Source organism: Aquarana catesbeiana, linkage group LG04, assembly GCF_042186555.1.
Source record: "Aquarana catesbeiana isolate 2022-GZ linkage group LG04, ASM4218655v1, whole genome shotgun sequence".
NCBI lineage: Eukaryota > Metazoa > Chordata > Amphibia > Anura > Ranidae > Aquarana > Aquarana catesbeiana.
Window position 1 is genome coordinate 657,170,490 of NC_133327.1, and position 20,536 is coordinate 657,191,025.

Below are 20,536 nucleotides of genomic sequence, written 5' to 3' on the forward strand. Positions count from 1 at the left end.
TGTAAAGAATATGACCAAACATATTGTTAGTAGTCAAAAAAATAATGGTAATAATAGGGGTCAATGAGCCCTAATTGTGTGAGACAAAAAGATGCTATAACAACACATGGCTAAAAGGGTGTACTTACTAAGTGGTCGAGAGTGACAGCAGGAGTGATAACAGGCAGCAGAGGATGTTTGCAGTTCACCAGATAAGAGATTGAAGACATGTTACAAGTGCCAGTTTTTATACCTATAATTAGGGGGGTGTGTGTACCTTGCACCAGTCCATCCAGGTGTGTACAATCCGCCGATAATCCCATGGCGGGCGGCATGGCGGCCATCATGGCAGCCAAGTGTGATCTCCCCGGCGTTCCGGAAGAGCGTAGCTCCGAATTCTCGTCATTCTCGCCGAAATCTCGCGATGTCTATGACGTCATGTCGCTCGTGCGGGGCCCCGCGCATGCGCAGTGACGAAAGGCATCCGAGAATGTTCCGGAATGCCGCCGGCAAGGAGGGAGAGATCCCCAACGCGCCGCCCGGTGGCCAGCTAAGCGTCCAATGGGGAAACATGGGGGGGAGCAAGGGGGGGGGGACGGGCCGGCCCGTCCGGGCGGCTCCTCTTCCCCCCATGTTTCCCCATTGGACGCTTGGCTGGCCACCGGGCGCCGCGTTGGGGATCTCTCCCTCCTTGCCGGCGGCATTCCGGAACATTCTCGGATGCCTTTCGTCACTGCGCATGTGCGGGGCCCCGCGCGAGCGACGTGACGTCATAGACATCGCGAGATTTCGTCGAGAATGACGAGAGTTCGGAGCTACGCTCTTCCGGAACGCCGGGGAGATCACACTTGGCTGCCATGATGGCCGCCATGCCGCCCACCATGGGATTATCGGCGGATTGTACACACCTGGATGGACTGGTGCAAGGTACACACACCCCCCTAATTATAGGTATAAAAACTGGCACTTGTAACATGTCTTCAATCTCTTCTTATCTGGTGAACTGCAAACATCCTCTGCTGCCTGTTATCACTCCTGCTGTCACTCTCGACCACTTAGTAAGTACACCCTTTTAGCCATGTGTTGTTATAGCATCTTTTTGTCTCACACAATTAGGGCTCATTGACCCCTATTATTACCATTATTTTTTTGACTACTAACAATATGTTTGGTCATATTCTTTACAATTCTATATTTTGTTTGTTTTTAGACTGGCTGACTCAGGTTGTGGTTACCAACCCCCTGAGTCTTATACAGCTTGTGACCAATCCCGGGTTGGCTAACAAGTAACAGTCTAGTCATATGGGACAATTTGATGCATCCACATGCGCTATCTAGCACTTGTTGAGGTAACAATTCCGTTCTCACATCACCACCCCCCAAACAACCCCTTTTTCCCCCCCTCTCCACTCACTTGCACTTGTCTGCACCACTTTAGTTGTTTATTATAATTCATTATACCTAGTTTGCATGTTTTATTTCACTTTTCAACCCTTTTTCACTTTTCCTTCACTCCGTCACCACCATTTTTTTTTTTTTTTGCACAAATAGAGTATTTACCATTATTCTTGCAGCTATGTACCTTCTATGGTATTTACCTTTTTTTTTTTTTTTTTTTTTTTTTTTTTTTTTTTTTTTTTTTTTTGAAAAAGAACATGTTTATTGTTGAAAAATTATGTCATTGTACAGTTATAGTGCATCACTTGCAATCACATGAAGGGGTATTTCCCACAAAGTGTGAGGGTACACAAGTATGTTGTGCATTTTACATATCGGCATATAACAATATGGTTACAGAAAGTGCTTCACAGTTTTCATCATTGCATTTCTAGTTATTAAAACCTGTTTATGGCATTTATTGGGGGTTGTAGCTTGGTCTTATATACCATAGTATAATGAGGTGTTCACGGGAGGCTCATTAAACTCCTAAAATACTTCAAAATTAAACAACGCAAGTGTTTTCATTGTTCAGCCATTTGTTCCAAATTTTATAGTATTTATTTGGGCGACCTCTGTGTTTGTACATAGCCCTTTTGTATGGTAGTGAGATGTTCACCTCCCTAATCCAGGTCTGTATGGTGGGAGAGTCTGTACCCATCCAATACTTAGCCACTAATTTTCTAGCATAAAATATTGATTCGCTGAGAAATGTGATTGTGGATCTGTCTTTGATGGTGTCTGGTAAAAGGCCAAGGAGACATAGCTTGGGGTCTAGCTGGATCGGTGAACCCATATGGTCGTGGAGGAATTTAATGATCTGTGTCCAGTAGCTTTGTATTTCGGGGCATAGCCATATTAAATGGTAGAATGTGCAGGGGTTACTGGAACACCTAGGGCAGTTTGGGTTTTGCTGTGGGGAGTATTTGGCTATTCTGGCTGGTGTGAGATAGGATTTGTGTATTATGTAAAGTTGGGTCAGGCGTTCTGAGATTTTAGGTGAGGTTTTTTTAACGTTTTCCAGTATGTCCTCCCAGTCAGAACAATCTATTGGTCCTACATCATTTTCCCATCTAAGCCTTGCATTATCGGCAATATTGGCTACCGATTTGGTGCGTAGAATGGTATATAGGGTAGAGATAAGTTTGTCTGGGTCTGATCCAGTAATCACGTCCACTAGTGTTAATGATTGTGGATTGGGGAAGCCATTTGTGAATTGTGCATGGAGTGCGTGTTTCAGTTGTATGTATCTAAATCGCATGTGGGGAGAGAGGTCATACTCTTCGCAAATTGTTTCAAAATTTCTCATGCCAAATATAGTGATAACCTGAAATAGGAATACTATTCCTTTAGCGGCCCAAGTGGTGGTCCCAGGTAAAGACATGAGCTCCCTCAACTGTGGATTATGCCACAATGGAGTGTGTGAGTGGAAAGGATCATTTCCAGTGAGCCTGACAGCTCTCTCCCATACGCGTCTGTGCTGGGATAGCAGTAAGTTGCGGTCCTCTTTTTTGTGTTTGGTGTTGCCTCCTCTGAAGAGAACTTGTAGTGGGGAGTATAGGTCTTTATTAGCTTTCCTGCAAACTAAAATTTGGTATCTTTCTTCGTCTGTTTTGTGGATATAATAGAAGTGTGAGAGCTGAGCTGCTATATAGTACGTGTGTATGTCCGGGAGGGCAGCCCCCCCAGAAGAAGTAGGGTTTTTAAGTGTGTTCCAGGCTAGTTTATGCCTATTAGGGCCCCAAACAAAGGAATTAAGGATTTTATCGAGGGTTTTGAAAATTTTAAGGGGAATAAAAATTGGGGAGTTCCAGAGTGTATAAAGAAATTTTGGTAGTAGTATCATCTTAAAGAGGTTAATCCTGCCCATTACACCAAGAGGGAGTCTCGCCCAGGTTTGTGTTCGTGATTTTAGGTATGAAAAAAGTGGTTCAATATTATTCGTGGTGTATTCCAATGGATCTCTAGTGATTACTATACCTAAGTATTTAATAGATGCAACTCTCTGCAGGGGGAGAGACGCCGCGTTATGTGTTGGGGATGTCACATCTAGTGGGAGAATCTGGGATTTGGTCCAGTTCATGCTTAGACCTGAATGTTTACCAAATTCTTCAATAGTTAACAGGGTCGCCTGTAAAGATGGACCGGTGTCCTCTAAATAAATGAGCATGTCATCTGCGTACATACTTAATGTTTCTGTTAAAGGTCCCGCTCGTAGCCCCCGTATGTGTGGATTCTGTCTAAGGGAAATAGCCAGAGGTTCCACCGCCAAAGCATATAGCAAAGGGGACAGCGGGCAACCCTGACGGGTTCCTCTACTTAACGGGAAGGGGTCGGATGTGCAGCCATTTACCACCACTCTTGCTATTGGGGAAAAATATAGCAGCTGTACCCATTGTATAAAGTTGGGGCCGAATCCGTAGCCCCGTAGGCACTCCCAGAGATATCCCCACTCCACTGAGTCGAACGCCTTGGCGGCGTCGAGTGTCACTACGGCTCTATCTCCCACATTCTCGTGGTCCACTTGGATATTCATGTGTAGGCGTCTTAGATTCATGGCTGTGTTTTTTCCTGGCATGAATCCTGTCTGGTCGGGGTGGACAAGAGAGAGGATGCTATTATTAAGGCGCATGGCTAATATTTTGGCTAATATTTTTATGTCTGCTTGGAGAAGTGAAATAGGGCGATAGGATTCTGGTAGTTGGGGGTCTTTGCCCGGTTTGGGGATTACTATAATTACCGCCTGACGGAGGGTTTCAGGGAGGGTTTTAGTTTCAAATATGTGATTGTATAGCTTCAGGAGTTCAGGGGTTAATATCTCTGAGTATGCCGCATAAAAGTCTAATGGGAGACCATCACCTCCCAGTGCCTTTCCCGGAGCCAAGGATGCAATAGCTAGGGTAATTTCATCTAGTGTGAGGGGAGCCTCCAGTTCTTGTAGCTGAGGTTCTGATAATTGTGGGAAGGGGATTTCCTGAAGGAACAGTCTGGTTTCCTGTGTAGTGGCTGATACCTTAGAGGAGTATAAATCTGAGTAGTATTTGCGAAATACTTCCGCCACTTCAGGTGGGTCTGAAATTTTGGTGTTGTGGGGTCCCAGCAGGGTTACCACCACTGGGGGGTTGGTGTTTTGGTGGGCCAGGTATGCTAATAATTTGCCAGCGCGCTCCCCTTGCTCGAACATGCGTTGCTTTAGGAAGAAGAGTTTCTGCTTAGCTTTATCGTAGTGTAGTTGGTCTAGTAGCCGTGTATGGAGTCTAAGTGTTGCTGCTCTTTCTTGACTGGGATCTTTATGAAATTCTCTTGTTAGTGTGTCAATCCTATCCGAGGCCTGCTTGATAAGTAAATTGGAGGAGGTTTTGATTCTGTTTATGCGGGAAGTTAGAATAGTGCGGACATGTAGTTTGTATGCCTCCCAAATATTGCCCGTGGAGGCAGTGTTTTGATTAATTCTAAAGAAGAATTTCCATTCCTCGTGTGTTTCCTCCTGGTCGCTTACCATTGATAACCAGAAGGGGTGTAATCGCCAGGTCCGAGGCCCAGCGTGCTGGGTCAATTGTAGTGTTGCCCAGCAGGGGGCATGGTCAGAGAGGGATCTAGTGTGATAACCCGAGTCAGTTAATTGGGTAAGTATTATGTCGGATATTAAAATAAGGTCAATGCGGGACATAGTGGAATGGGTTGCAGAAAAGCATGAGTACGCCAAGTCATGGGGATGTCTATATCTCCAGACATCAGTCAGCGAAAATTCTTTTAATGTACGTCCTAGTCTGGTAGTGTCTGGAGGGTGGACATCCTGCCCGGGTTGTGTTCTATCTATCTGAGGGTTCAGTACCATATTGAAATCCCCATCCAGATAGCGAGTATATTGGGGTGTTGAGCCATATATAGTAGGCCTTCTGTAATGAAGTTGGATTTATATGGTGGGGGTATGTAGAATGCCATAATCAAGTATTGGGAGCCATATAATGTACAATGTATGAAGACAAAGCTACCGTGAGGGTCTGTGCGCACTGAAATTAACGCAAAAGGTGCAGTCTTAGTTATAAGGACCGAGACCCCGCGGGAGTAAGGAGTGTAAGTGGCATGAAACGCCCAGCCTATCCAGGGTCGCTTCAGCGCGAGCTGGAGCTGTCCTGTAACGTGGGTCTCAACCAAAACCGTGATGTCTGCACGGTATGTTTTAAGGCAGGTAAAGACAGCCGTGCGCTTGAGTTTGTCACGAATCCCGCGAACATTCCAGATAAGAAATTTTAAATTAGCCATTTGAATGGCATTTCCAATGACCTTTTAGGATAGAGTTATGGCGCTTGTTAAGGGCGTGTGCCCGCCTCCAGTCTCCCGGGGTGGTCTCGGCCACTCCTCTCTCCTTCATGTAACAATACACATAGAAATACAGTGCAGTGCGTTGCAAGTTGTTATACATGTTTCTTAACTTAACTTGTAACTTAACTTTTCCCCTACCCACCCTCCCTGCCCTCAGTCGCCCGAACTTGACTGGGGCATGCATCCCAAACTTAGTGCAGCTGTGAGGATAAAAGGTGTTACTGTAAGTAAATTTAAAACAAAAAATCAAAGAACAGGTGCACATTAAACCAGTCAGCACCATCAATAGCCTATTGGGCAACGACAGTGGTGACATAAACAAACACCCTTTGGGGGGCGAACGAATACTGGGTGATATACCAGCGATGAAGCACACGTAGCCTCAGTTATGCGGCAAGTAGAAAAAAAAAAAAGTTTCTGTATGGTAGGAACAATTTCCACTGTGATGGTTGACAAAAAGGAGTATGAGTATAGCAAGGGCAAAGTCCTCCCAGTCCCTAAGCCGTAAAGGAGCCGTAACAGTCCTCTGTGATCCTTTAGGGTGTGATTGGTAGCAAGGCATGGTTTTCAGACAAAATGGAGGATAGTGACGAGCTATTTCGGTATTGGTGTTATAGGGGTTCTCATGCGGAGAGCATAAGTGGCTTGTAGCAGTGTGTAGTGGGCCTGGGGCGATGTGTAGGGCCCTATGGCAGTTCAGAATTTTTATCGGTGGAGTGTCATGGCGTATAGGAGGTCCACAGGATATATTGTTAGGAAAACGTTCAGCAACTATGGGGTTTGTGGAGGTGCATCTGTTGGGCCGAATTACGAGGATCCTGAGAAATATTGCAGTTTAAAGAGTAGTGCAATGTCACTTACTTTAGTTGACAGCGGGGGTATGTCTCAGGCAGGCCGGTTTCTCTGCGCATCTTGTTGATCCAGCCATGTGGAAGCCATGTGTGGGTCTTCAAAGAAGTGGACACGGTCCTCGCCCACCACACGAAGGCGGGCTGGAAAAAGCATTGCGTATTTTATGTGATGTGCTTTGAGGCGACGTTTGATGTCAGAGAATCTAGCTCTTTGGCGCTGGACCTCCGCTGAAAAGTCCGGGAACGCTGAGATGGAGCCGGATTGGTATGGAATATTTCCCTTCAGTCTTGCCAGCCGTAGGACCGCGTCCCGGTCCCTGAAGTTCAGTAGCTTTGCTATGAATGTGCGCGGGGGTGCCCCTTCAGGTGGACGGCGGGCTGGCATGCGATGGGCACGTTCTACCACAAAAGTAGTTGAAAATGCCTCCCTCCCATACGTTTTGATCAGGAGTTGCTCTAAAAAGGTGGCTGGGTCAGTGCCCTCAGAACCCTCTGGCAGTCCAATAAACCGGAGATTGGACCTGCGGGTCCGGTTCTCCAAATCGTCCTGTTTCTGTGCCAGTTGCTGTAGTTGGTGCTGCATATCCTCCTGTGAGTTTTGCAGGGGGTACAGCGTGTCTTCCACCCTCCCAATTCTAGTCTCAGTCTCAGTGACCCGTTCTCTGAGCTTTGTCTTGTCGTGCCTGATTAATGAAATATCCACCTTCACCTCCTCTATTTTAGATGTAAGGGTAGATTGGCATAGGGAGATTGCCTCAAGTACCTTGGCGGTGTCGTTAGGTGGTTGATTTGTGAGAGAGGCCTCGTGCTCTGCTGGCGCGGCGCCATCTTGGCTCTCTGTGTCCCGCTCCGTCCTGCGGTATCTCTCAAGGGACGAGGAGGCTGTGTTGGTGCGCCTCGGCGGGGACATGATGTGCTCGGTGGTTCGTGTCCGGTTTGTGGCTGTTTTTTAGCGGGGTTCGGTGTTCCTATCGTGCAGGATGAGTGAAGGAGGATCTGCCGTCAGCGGAGCTACAGGCTCACACGTCCGCTCACATCGCCGTCCAGGCCACGCCCCCCATGGTATTTACCTTTAAACACATACCAGATAAATATGGTTCGTAACCCTTTCGGCTTGAACCATATATATTACATTTATAAACTTAGATGACCTTGATTCCTCAGTGGCTTTTTTAGTCCACAGAATAAATCTGACTACCCTATTATGGGCTTTTACTTATTTTGCCTTGCAAATTTTCATCGCAGGTGGTCTGATGCTTTCCGGCCGGTCGTCTGCTCTGGCGGGCGGTGCTTTAAAGTGTGACCTCTCGTAAGCCACGTTGCTTCTCACCATCCTTGTCTGGGTTGCGGTGGCGGTAGAAGTGTTTGGAATCCTCCCCTTGGGGAAGAGGGCAAAGAAACATATCTTTTTAAAGGGATCTCCATGTGGGAATCTGTATTTTCCGTTGGACATACATTCATTTGGTAACTATACTGCATTGATGTATTACATAGTTAATGTAGTTAATATTATATTTTTACCAATGGAACTTATATGTGTATATCAACTCTATTTTCGTGTTCTCCCCAGCAGACTGATCCTCTGAAGAAGACCCCAATTATAGGGGTTGAAACGCGTCAGGTTTAATGTTCATGATTTAAAGTATTGTTATGAACAAATGTCTGCCTATGTATGTTCAGCCAACAATTTTTAAAGTAATTCCCACTGGAGCTCATTGTTTTTAACTCTGATGGTATATTATCCAATAAAATTGTTATATTTTTTCATACAACATTGACTATATCTGTTACTGTGCTGCCTAAAAACCCCAATGTGGGGAAATCTTTCCTTTTTTGTTCCAATTTTTAAGGGGTGAGCAGCAATTTCCTTTTCTTCTCTCTAGTGTCCCCTCCATTTTTTTTTTTTTTTAAGAAGTTCTACCGATATACTGGAGCCCACAGCCGCACTCCAACATATAGACAACACCGACAGTGTCGCAAGTGATTAATTGCTTAATATCATACTCTCTATTGGTGGCGGCTGCAAGAAATTTTTTCCGTTTTTTTTTTTTAATGTTTCCTTTGGAGTGCTTGCATGGGACACATCTTCCACATGCATAAAAGCCTCCCAAAAAGGAAAATAACCTGTCGGAAGTTGGGACTGGGGGATTTAAAACACCAGGGGCTAAACGATCCCTTAATGAAGGAGCTTTCTTGTAGATGAATTGTGGTCGGTCTGGTAACACAGGGCCTAAAACTGTATCCTGCTTTAGGATAGATCAGTTTTTTTGTATGATTTTCTCAAATTTGCGATATTGCACATTATAATCTAAAACAATTTTAAAATTTTATGTTTGTCTCCTTTTAGATCCTTAATAGGATTAGAGATCAGTGTGCTTCTATCCATCGATTTAACTCTTGTTACTTCTTCCTCTAAAGCAGTGGTTCTCAACTCCAGGCCTCAGGACCCACCAACAGGCCAGGTTTGCAAGATAACTGAAATACATCACAGGTGATATAATTTGCGGCTCAGTGATTGCAGTATTCTAGTCTGCATCTCCCCAAGGCAATACTTAAAATCTGGCCTGTTGGTGGGTCCCGAGGACTGGAGTTGAGAACCACTGCTCTAAAGCAACTCGATCATAACCTTTTTGCTCAAATCTAGAAGTGAGGACATGAGACTGAATGACAAAGTCATCCTCATAAACACAACCCTTTCGGGGTCAATCGTCCATGTCAAAGAAAAAAAATATATCTTTGACATGGACGATTGACCCTGAAAGGGTTGTGTTTCTTGTTTTGACCATTAGCATTGACAATGATCATTTTAAGCTTACCAACTATTTCAAACCCACCGATCGTAACTCGCATATTCCCCTGGGCAGTTGTCATTACCGTTCTTGGTTGTGCAACATCCCCAGGGGACAGTTCATCAGGTTACGTCGTAATTGCACTAATGAGGATGACTTTGTCATTCAGTCTCATGTCCTCACTTCTAGATTTGAACAAAAAGGTTATGATCGAGTTGCTTTAGAGGAAGAAGTAACAAGAGTTAAATCGATGGATAGAAGCACACTTATCTCTAATCCTATTAAGGATCTAAAAGGAGATAACCATAATTTTAAAATTGTTTTAGATTATAAATGTGCAATATCGCAAATTTGAGAAAATCATACCAAAAAATTGGTCTATCCTAAAGCAGGATAAAGTTTTAGGCCCTGTGTTACCGGACCGACCACAATTCATCAACAAGAAAGCTCCTTCATTAAGGGATCGTTTAGCCCCTGGTGTTTTAAATCCCCCAGTCCCAACTTCCGACAGGTTATTTTCCTTTTTGGGAGGCTTTTATGCATGTGGAAGATGTGTCCCATGCAAGCACTCCAAAGGAAACATTAAAAAAAAAAAAATTTCTTGCATCAGCCACCAATAGAGAGTATGATATTAAGCAATTAATCACTTGCGACACTGTCGGTGTTGTCTATATGCTGGAGTGCGGCTGTGGGCTCCAGTATATCGGTAGAACTTCTAGACCCCTGCATGTGAGGTTGGCGGAACATGTTAATAATATCAAGAAAGGCCTTAAGACCCACAATATGTCTAGACATTTCAAACTCTTTCACCAACAGAATCCTAAGAGTTTGAAATTCTGGGGCATTGAAAGGGTTACTAAGCACTGGAGGGGGGGCAATTTTAATAGACAATTAAGCAAAAGGGAATCTTATTGGATATATGAAACCCGAGTTCTTTGCCCTGATGGATTAAATGTAGATTTTGATACTAATTGTTTTATCTCTGATCGTTGATTCATTATAGTATTATTGTTGGTGCCGCGGATGATGTATATATTTTATCATTATTTTCTTTTCTATTTTTCAATTCCCTATTTTTAATTCCATTTAATATAATATATTTTATATATTATGGGGATTATTTTATATTTTTATATATATTTTCTAATATTGCATATGTTCCTTTGTGGTAATGCATTTAATTAGGATTTAAATTGCCAATTTTATGGTGTTTTGATGTGTATGTAAAATCGGTATCCATAGATCTATTTCCGTTGGTTCAGTTTGCCTCGTATGGGGACACTTCTGGGATTGTATCCCGGTGTAGTGTACGCCGTCCAAGGTTTATTTACAATTGCCATGGTAACTCACCTAGTATAAAGCGCGGGTGCCCACGTAGTTTATCTACTGAAGAAGTCCCCGCCCACTGGGACGCAACGCGTCCAGAACAAGGATACGTCATGACGTCACCCGCGGCCATTGTGCATCCTGCCCTGCTTTGTTTACACGCTATCGATTCATGCCATTTCATCCGGCACTGGAGAAGTGCCTCACTTGTAAGTGTATCATTTGTTTTATTTAAATAAACTATATTATACGGAGAGCACTATTTTGTTATCCTTCTCTGTTCCATACTACACACCTGGGAAAGTGCCTTAATCCACCCCTCAGTGCCCTGCTACATGACGGAAGTGATGGATATTTATCTGCTGTGCCCCATCCTGAATTGATCCGTAAGGGAACGCTTGTATGACCCTCTATAATTAAAGGGTCCCTGTCATCAGGTGAGAGGCCATCCTTTGTACTGGTGGAGGGTACACTGATAAGTCACTGATGTCAGCATACAATCTCACCTCACCTGAGTGATTGGATTCATTGGATGTTCCATGGACTTTCTGTGCTGCATTTGAATCTGAACGATTTCATTTATTATATGTTTTATGAATATTTTTTTTATTTAGCGCTGCACCATCTGCATATTTATTTACTTTAGGGATTTGATTGTTGACCCTGGTGTTCAGCTGCTGAGTGCTTTTTATATACTTATCTGCGCTGATTTACTCTTTTTACACATATGAGGTATTGCCACAAACATTGGAGTGAGAGCAATAATTCTAGCGCCATAGCTCATGTTTGATTCTAACTAAACTAATAACCTGTAAAGGTTTTTAAAGTGGTGCCTATGGACAATTTTAGGTACTATAGCTTGTTGCTGTTTCACAGGCATGCACAATTTTAAATCTTAAAGTGGATGTAAACCCTCACATATACCCAGTGAAGTGAACAGGCTCAGATGATACACAAAGATGAAACCAATCTCCCTACATAGGTTTTACATGTATATCTGCTGTCTCCCCCTTTAAATACTGCTTGGAAAGTGCACGTCCTGTTTGATTTTTCACTTCCTCATTCATCTGTAGGGGTGGATTATTGTTAGACACTGTGAGACAGCTGATTGGAGGAAAGGCACACACCCCATCCCCACACACGCAGAGCGTGCCTGTGAATAGTTTAGCAGTCTGCTAATCTATTTATAGCAACCTCCTCCGACACACACTTCAGTCTCCCGTCTCGGAGAGCTTGTCAAAAGTTATCAGGCTGATAACAGAACAACAGAGCAGGACAAATCTATGGGACACAGGGCTTTGAAGAGAAATAACAAAACACTGCAGATATGTGCCCAGCTCAAATTTCATGAATCGGGTTTACATCCACTTTAACCTGTTTGGTATCTCTTTACTCAACGCAGCACCATCTTTTATATCTTGCCAAAAAATTAGTTATTATATTGTGTTTATGTGTACTAAAATTAATTTTAAAGTGGTTGTAACCCCTTACATATACCCAATGAAGTGACTAGGCTCAGGTGATGAAAGATGAAACAAAGCCTCCTACATAAGTTGTACCATTTTATCTGCAGTCCTCTCTTCTCTACAGCTGTTTAAAAACCTGAATTTTTGAAAGCTTGTCCAAGCTGCCAAAACAGGGGTCGGAGAGCTTAAATTCCACACTGCAGAGTTGATTGGAGGGAGGGAGCACACCCCCCTTCACACAGGAACAGGGCTAAGGCTGTTAATCAAAGACTGTGTGCTGGAGGTCTTTCCGCTGTCTTTTTTTTTTTTTTTCTCTTAGGCCGCTTTCACACTGGGGCAGTTTGCAGGCGTTATTGCGCTAAAAATACCGCCTGCAAACCGCCCCTAAACAGCTCCGCTGTTTGTTCAGTGTGAAAGCCCGAGGGCTTTCACACTGAAGCGGTGCTCTGGCAGGAGAAGAAAAAATCTCCTGCAAGCCGCATCTTTGGAGCGGTGAAGGAGCGGTGTATTCACCGCTCCTAAACCGCTCCTGCCCATTGAAATCAATGGGACAGCGCGGGTTTACCGCGGTAATACCACGGCTATAGCCGCGCTATACGAGGGGTTTTAACCCTTTTTCGGCCGCCAGCGGGGGGGGGTTAAAACCGCACCGCTAGCGGCCGAATACCGTGGTAAAACAGCGCTAAAAATAGCGCTGTTTTACCGCCGAGGCCCCCTACCGCCCCAGTGTGAAAGGGGCCTTAATGTCAGGAAAACTTGTCAGAAGTGACTCATGCAGATAGCAGAGGAATGAGGCAGCAGGCAGAAATTACACTTGGTGCTCTGGATTGAGACAAGTACACACTATAGAGCAGTGATGGCACCCCAGATGTTTTGCAACTACATTTCCCATGATGTTCCACTACACTGCAGAGTGCCAGAGCATCATGGGAAATGTAGTTCCAAAACATCTGGGGTGCCAAGGTTCGCCATCACTGCTATAGAGGGATATGCTTTGTTCATATTCCATCTCTGATTTTTACAACCACGTTTTCCTTAAAATTTACGTTTGATAAAGGGCCGCACAAATATTGTTCAACAAAAAAAAAATGCAACAGCCACCATTTTAATCTCCAAGGCCTCTGCTTTCAGAAAATATATAATGTTTGGGAGTTCGAAGTAATTTTCTAGAAAAGGGGAGAAAAAAAAATGCAAATTTTAACATGTATGTGAAAAATTTCAAAATTGCCCCACAGGGGCAAAAGGTTAACTAAAAGCTAACTGACCACGTTTGAAGTCAGACCAGTTAACAGGGTCTCGGTTGTAGAATTTCAGGTCACCATTGACCCTGACACTGATCTTTCTTTGTTTTTCAGCAATTTGGAGCTTGGTCACTCAGTGATTTTAAGCTCATCCGTGACATTTGAACTTCATTCACCGTTTGTGGCTTAGCTACAAATCAATGAATGGGCAGTAATTGTAGCAGCGAACACCAAAGTAATGATGTAGAACCAGTTTGACCTGTAATTGTGAAAAGCATATCATCAGTGAGATACATCGCTAAGCTACAAATTGCTATTAGTCAAGTTAGACCAGAGATATCTAGCAGTGAATTCCTTGCCATTACCATTCACTAATGGCCCTGATAAACAGAGGTTTGTAGATAGCAATGTAATCACTGGGAATTTGTTTACTAAAAGCAATTTTTTTTTTTTAGAAGCTAAAGGTCAAAGTCCTGCCTGCAGGGTCCCATCACATTGGAAGTTCTGTCACTAGTGAGAATTCATCAAGAACAGGATCACTAGAAAATACAGGGAGAACACAACCTGCTTTTGTGAGTCTTCTCCCTTGCCAACTGGCGTAGCGAGACATGACACCTTTGCTGCTGAAAATGCTGCAAAAACTCAACTGCCAGCAACTTGCATTGTCCTTAAAGAAGTTGTAAAGGCAGAAGGTTTTTTTTAGCTTAATGCATTCTATGCATTAAGCTAAAAAACCTTCTGTGTATAGCAGCCCCCCCCCCCCCCCCCAATTATCTACCTGAGCCCCTTCTTTCTCCAGCGATGTCCACGAGGGGCTCTCAGAGGGGGGAGGGGCTAGGAGCACCGGCGAGGGACCCGAGAAGAGGAGGATCCAGGCTGCTCTGTGCATATCTACTGCATAGAGGAGATAAGTATAACATGTTTGTTATTTATAAAAAAACAAAAAAAAAAAAAAAAAAAAAAAAAACAAGCCTTTACAATCACTTTAGGGGGGGAAAAAAAAAAGGATTATTGCAACAAAATCTCCTTCCTCACATGGCCCTTAAAGTGATACTTACTTGTGTTGTGTGTGTTTTTTTTTTTTTTTTTTTTCCTTTAAAAATAACAAACATTTTTTACTTGCCTGCTCTGTGAAATGGTTTTGCACAGAGCACCCCGGATCCTCCTTTTTCTCGGGTCCCTCTTCGGTGCTTCCGGCCCCTCCCTTGTGTCAAGTTTTCCTTCAGCAAGGAGCTTGCTGTGGGGGCACCCGAGCCAAACTGCTCCGTGTGTCCATTCAGACTCTGAGCCGAGGTTCTACCCCGCCCCCCCTCTCTCTCTCCCGATTTGGCTAACTGACTTTGACAGCAGCGGGAGACAATGGCGCCACTGCTGTGTCTCAGCCAATCAGGAGGGAGATTGGACAGCCGAGGCACTCATGCACATCGCTGGATAGAGATGGGGCTCAGGTAAGTATTAGGGGGGCTGCTGCACACAGAAGGTTTTTTTTATCTTCATGCATAGAATGTATGAAGCTAAAAAAAAAAAAAAACAAAAAAAAACCTTCTGTCTTTACATTCACTTTAAGGGCCGTACACACGGGCCAAATATAGTTTACATATTCAGGTTGAAAAAAGACACAAATCCACAAATTAGTCATGACTAAGGCTTTATAGGCTGAAACGCGTCAACTGATTTAATCAGCGTCTGTTCACTGTGGCTGTTCAATAAAATGAAGAAATTTTAGGAGCAACAACCGGAGTGCGGATCATTTTTTCTACATTACTCTACTCAGCCAGCGACTGTGGATTGAGCACCTGGGAGCTCTATCTATGTGGTGTATGGGTAGTAGCACTGACCTTTTTTCTCTTTTATGCATTCATTTGTGTCTTTATATATGTGCCTGACATTTGGCTTTAGGTTCAGTCACAAATTGTGAACAAAAACAGACAAATCACTACAACTAAAAACTGCTTTTGCCTCAAAAGAAAGGCATAACCCTGCTGGACATGAGTGGTTAGATCTTGTATCCCAGTCTCTCTGTATTTTTCATCACGAGATCAACTTTTTTTTTCTATTCCCCCGCAACTTGCAAGAGAGCACTTGTCATCTCCAATGCCACAAAGGAAAACATATCGGGTAGTTCTGATCTTGTGGTATCTGCAGACAAGCACAGCAAAAAAAAAATGAGTTCCTTCTACCTCCCTGTCTGTTAATAATTAATAACATACTGTATAAGAGAATTGTTTTATGTTGAATGTGCTTACACTGCCATCTGTTTTTCTTGCAGGAATCTGCGCAATGTGTGGGAAGAAAGTGTTGGACACGAAAAATTACAAGCAAACTTCTGTTTAATAAAAGCCTGCAAGAGCTGCGTAATGATTCTAATGCTTGACCTGGCTAATGTTTCACCAAGTAATTTGGAGGGTGAGGGGGGTGAACAAGAGTTTAAAGGAAACCTGCTACAAGGGAAGTACAAATGCTAGTTGCCTGGCTGGCATGCTGATCCTCTGGCTTCAATATGTTTGAGTCCTTGACCCAAGACAAGTATGGAGGTCATGAACTGACTCTTCACTTTCTGCATTCACATTACAAGGCATTGACACAGAAATACTGGAACTTGACCGCCTGTGTACAAGCTATTCAGCTTGCATTTTTAAGAGACACCGGGATTCATTTATTAAAACTGGAGAGTGCAAAATCTAGTGCAGCTGTACATGGTAGTCAATCAGCTTCTAACTTTAGCTTGTTTAGTTATGCTTTGGCAATAAGAACTGGAAGCTGATTGGTTTCTATGCAGAGCTACACCAGATTTTGCGCTCTTCAGTTTTAGTACATCAACCCCATTGTCATTTAACACTGTCCCCTGCCGCACCTTTCTCCATGTTAGTTGGCAAAAAATACCTAGTACTTCTGAATATGGGCTGGTATGTGGCCTCCTCTACATGACAGAGGGGGTAACATCGCCACCCCCTCTAGGCTCAATCACTGGGTATTTAAGTGGCCACTGAAATGGATAAAGGTGCAGGGAGAGAGCCCTGGAGTGGGGAATTAGTGGGTTGGGATGTGGCATTGGACAGACACTGTAAGTAACATTGGCATGAATGGTTAATGAGTAAATTTGGGGGGGGGGGGGGGGATATAAAGAGTCTGAGAAAATAGTTGCTTGAATGGAGAGAAGCCAATTTATTAATTCTGCCAAGTGTCTCTAAGAAGGAGCTCAGCAATGTTGGCCTAAGGGGTTGATTTACTAAAGCCAAAATGACTTTGCAGGTGTAGTTGCACTCTGGAAGTGCAGTTGATCAAGAGTAAATGAGGAGAAGCTTCACTTTACAATAAATACCCACTCACATGCAAGGAAAAAAATAAATAAATAAACTGCTTTTTGCTTGTATATGATTGGATGATGGAAGTTAGCAGCGCTTCACCTCCTTTACTAAGCTCTGGAGAAACTGCACTTTCACGTCTATTTACCTTAAGTAATTCAACCCCTATTCTTCTTTAGGTGGGGTTCACACTGCAGCATGCTCCGCCTCACAGCAGGAGTCCGGTGCGTCTCCATTCACAATTTCAGGTCCGATTTCAACCCGAATTTTGGGCTGAATTCGGACCTGAAATGGGTCAAAAGACGAAAAGAACTCCTGTGCAATTTGCACCAGAGCCACTGTGGAGCTGTGTGAACTGGCTTTATAGAGAGCCGGTCACAATCTCCTGACATGTGAATTGGATGCGGAGAAACCTGCATCCAATTATCACCACTGTGAACCCAGCCTTAAGGTTTTATTCCTACAGAGCATACACAAGGTATTCTGTGCATCCCCATGCAGGCTCTCCCATTGCTGTCGATTGGGACGTAGCAGCTGCACAGACACAGCTGCTGCTCCCAATGTGACATCTGTGCGGGTAAACACCGCACTCCATGGGTGTACGGTTTTGTGCGCGCCCCATGTGAATGAGGCCTAACAGGCTCTTGTGAATATATAAATATATCATTTTTGTTTTTTTGTTTTTTTTTTTCCTGCACAAAATATATTACAGCTTGTTGAATGAACTTTTCGGAGGAAAAAAAAAAGTGTTCCTCTTAGGCCTGGTTCTCACCTATGCATTTTTTAGTGTGTTTTCAGTTTTGCAGAAACGCACTGCAATCCATTTAACATGGTTTCCTATGGATGTAGTTCATATCTTTGCATTTTATGGAACGGGCCAGGGATTTTTTTTTCTGTTTTTTGGTTCCATAGACTTCAATGGAGCAAAAATGTGTATTGAAAAACGCAAAATGCACCTGGAATATTCAAACTGCAACCTGTATAGGTGTGAATCAGGCCACAGTGCTGTTGTTAGCCGCAGCTGTTGTATCGCATAAAAGCGCTTTAATGAAATACTCACCTTGGAACAAGGCCCTGCAGCAGTGAGAGCCCTCGGTTCTGGCACGAAGCTCTGAAGGTCCGGCAAATTACGCCGGACCTTCAGGGTGCATGCACCGGTGACATAACTGGCTGAATCAAGGGTGAATATCTCCTATAATGTGTATGTTTAGGAGATATTCATTTTACCTACAGGTAAGCCTTATTATAGGTAAAAATGACCAAGCGGGCTTTACTACCGCTTTTAAAGAGGAAGTAAACCCTGATGGGTTTTACTTCCTCTATATTCCCCTGCAAAGTAAAAGCATAATGGGCTAGTATGCATTGCATACTAGCCCATTATGTGTCACTTACCTTGCAAACGAAGCCCACGATGTCCCCACTGCTGGAAGCATCCATCTTCACCCCTCTTCCTTCTGTGGCCACGGACTCCGGCTCTGTGACTGGCTGGAGCGTATGCACGCGGGAGCCGCACACGCTGGGGAAGAAACGGCTCAGAGGGCCGTTTCTTCACTGTGCATGCTCCAATGACATCTTCGGTGCACTACAAGGCACATATCTCCTAAACAGCAAATGTTTAGGAGATATTTTCAGTACATATAGGTAAGCCTTAGTAAAGGCTCACCGATGTGTAAAAGAGGTCAGGGGGGTTTACAATCACTTTAAGCTCATTGCATAGACACTATACACATTGCAAGGATCTTGCAGACTCCTACATCTAATATTCTGTTGAAACTGATATATGTATTCCAGTCACCTCCTCCTTACTGGGTGCTTGGTAGACATGCCTCCCTGCTGCGGTCACATAATCATTCTCCGTATTGTACTTACAAATTGCTAGAATGACATGTGCAAGAAGGTGTTTCCCTTTCTAAGTTTTATGGTAATCAGTGGACCATGTTACCTAAAATACAATAAGTAACTTGTGCAGTCTATAGGTCGATGTAAAAAAAAAGTGACATTTGTCAGTTACATTGTTACTGCATGAAAAGTCAGCTTTTATTTTTAATGTACTCAGAAACATATCTTCATGCATAAATGTTAAAAAATATAAACCAGTTTGTGAAAATTTATATAAATGATGTGTAGAAAGCTTTATTCTTGGATTTGTTTTTTTCTTAATTTATGTTTTATTTTTATCTTCTGCAGTAAGAATTTGGTTCTCATCAGTTCTGTTTTGCTTAGGGTTGTTTTTATGATGTAAAAAGTAGTGCCATGCTCTGCAGACTGAGAAGATTTGTGTATGAAATAAACTGTACATTTCTACATCCTATAAAGTCTGATAATTATTATATTAAAGCGGAACTTCAGTCATTTTATTCATCTTTCCATCTATTAAATCTTCCTCCCTTGTTTTAACTTTGGATAGTAAATATTTTTTTTTTTTTTTCTGTCAGTAAATACCTTATACATACCTCCCAACTTTTTGAGATGGGAATGAGGGACACCTATCGGCAAAAGTATGCAGGCATAGGACACACCCCTTGCCACGCCCCCTTAAAGGAGAATTGTACAAAAAAACAAGCTTGGTTAAAACCACAGGTGCTTTTTTTTTTTTTTTTTTTACCACTACTATTCCTTTATATTGGCTTTTGGAATTTACAAATGCAGCAATTTAGAAATCAGATGAAAGGTTTAGCGCTGGAAAACACTTTTTAATAGATAAAAAGTGTATTTTATATCCAACTATATAGATCAGACCAAAATGAGGGACAGAGGGACATTGCTCCAAATCAGGGACAGTCCCTCGAAATCAGGGATAGTTGGAAGCTATGCTTATACAGCCCACTTCCTGTTTCTTGTCTGGTAAAAAGCCTAGGCTTATAACATCATGCACATCTCGCTCTCTCTCTAGAGAAAGTTTGCTGGGGGGGGGGGGGGGGTCAGCTGCCCACATTTAAAATGGTTGCAGCTATACTCAGTGGAGGGAGATTTCTGCAGCATATTTGGCAAGTACAGAATCACAGTATATATAAAATAATATGCAACGTGGTTGGAGGGAAGCTTCAGAATGGCAAAGATGTTTTTATTACAAATTTATGTGAACAGACTGCAGTTCCTGTTTAAGTCAAATGATTACAATGTTTTCCTGCCCACAGCTTTAATGCTGCAAGTTGAAATTCTTAAAGCAGAATTAATTTAGAAAATGTCAAATGGTTGACAGATGGGATTTTTATAGTAGACCCTGTTGGTCTCTTCTGTCATTTATGCTTCTCTAGCATTGTTTTGCTTGAATGTACACTGAGTTGCGTATGCTCAGCTCTGTGCCAAGATGATGTGACTCATGTTCGTATGTGTGGCAGTGACATCATCACAGCCCACCCAGTCAAGCAGCCAAAGAGTCCAAACCAGGTAGGACGACCGGGAAACATTGGAAGCGCCCATGACCAACAGGAGTGCCAGCGTTGGAGGGGATCATTTCAAAGGTATGTATGAGGACTAAAATCATATGGGGGGGCTTTTATTTATTTTTTATTTATTTTATATCACTTTAAAGCAGGTTATCATCTATTAATAAAATAGGAATTGCTAGGACTAAAATAGTCAACTTTAAACAAAGGCTGTCCTCTGTAGAAAGTCATCTCCTACCCAGCACCCTGCGATCCCAGGACGTCAGACTCACCAATTTCATCTCAATTTCTGTCCATGGACAATTACAAAAGGTGAAACTGCCTAGCAGGGATACAAAAAAAAAACCTATAAAAACCTGACAGAGGTTCTAATACTGCGCAACTCAATCCAAAACTAAAATGATTTGGCTATATGTACGCTTTACCA

General features: G+C 43.2%; 1 protein-coding gene across 1 annotated transcript in view; it reads left to right on the top strand.

Moving 5' to 3' along the window:
• The window catches only part of CRIPT (CXXC repeat containing interactor of PDZ3 domain), a 38,994-nt gene extending 19,959 nt beyond the window's left edge, over positions 1 to 19,035 (top strand). Inside the window, exon 5 of the mRNA XM_073628496.1 lies at positions 15,685 to 19,035. Within this exon, the coding sequence (XP_073484597.1) occupies positions 15,685 to 15,749 (65 nt within the window). The 3' untranslated portion in view covers positions 15,750 to 19,035. The remainder of the gene's footprint in view (positions 1 to 15,684) is intronic.
• The last annotated feature ends 1,501 nt before the right edge of the window (positions 19,036 to 20,536 follow it).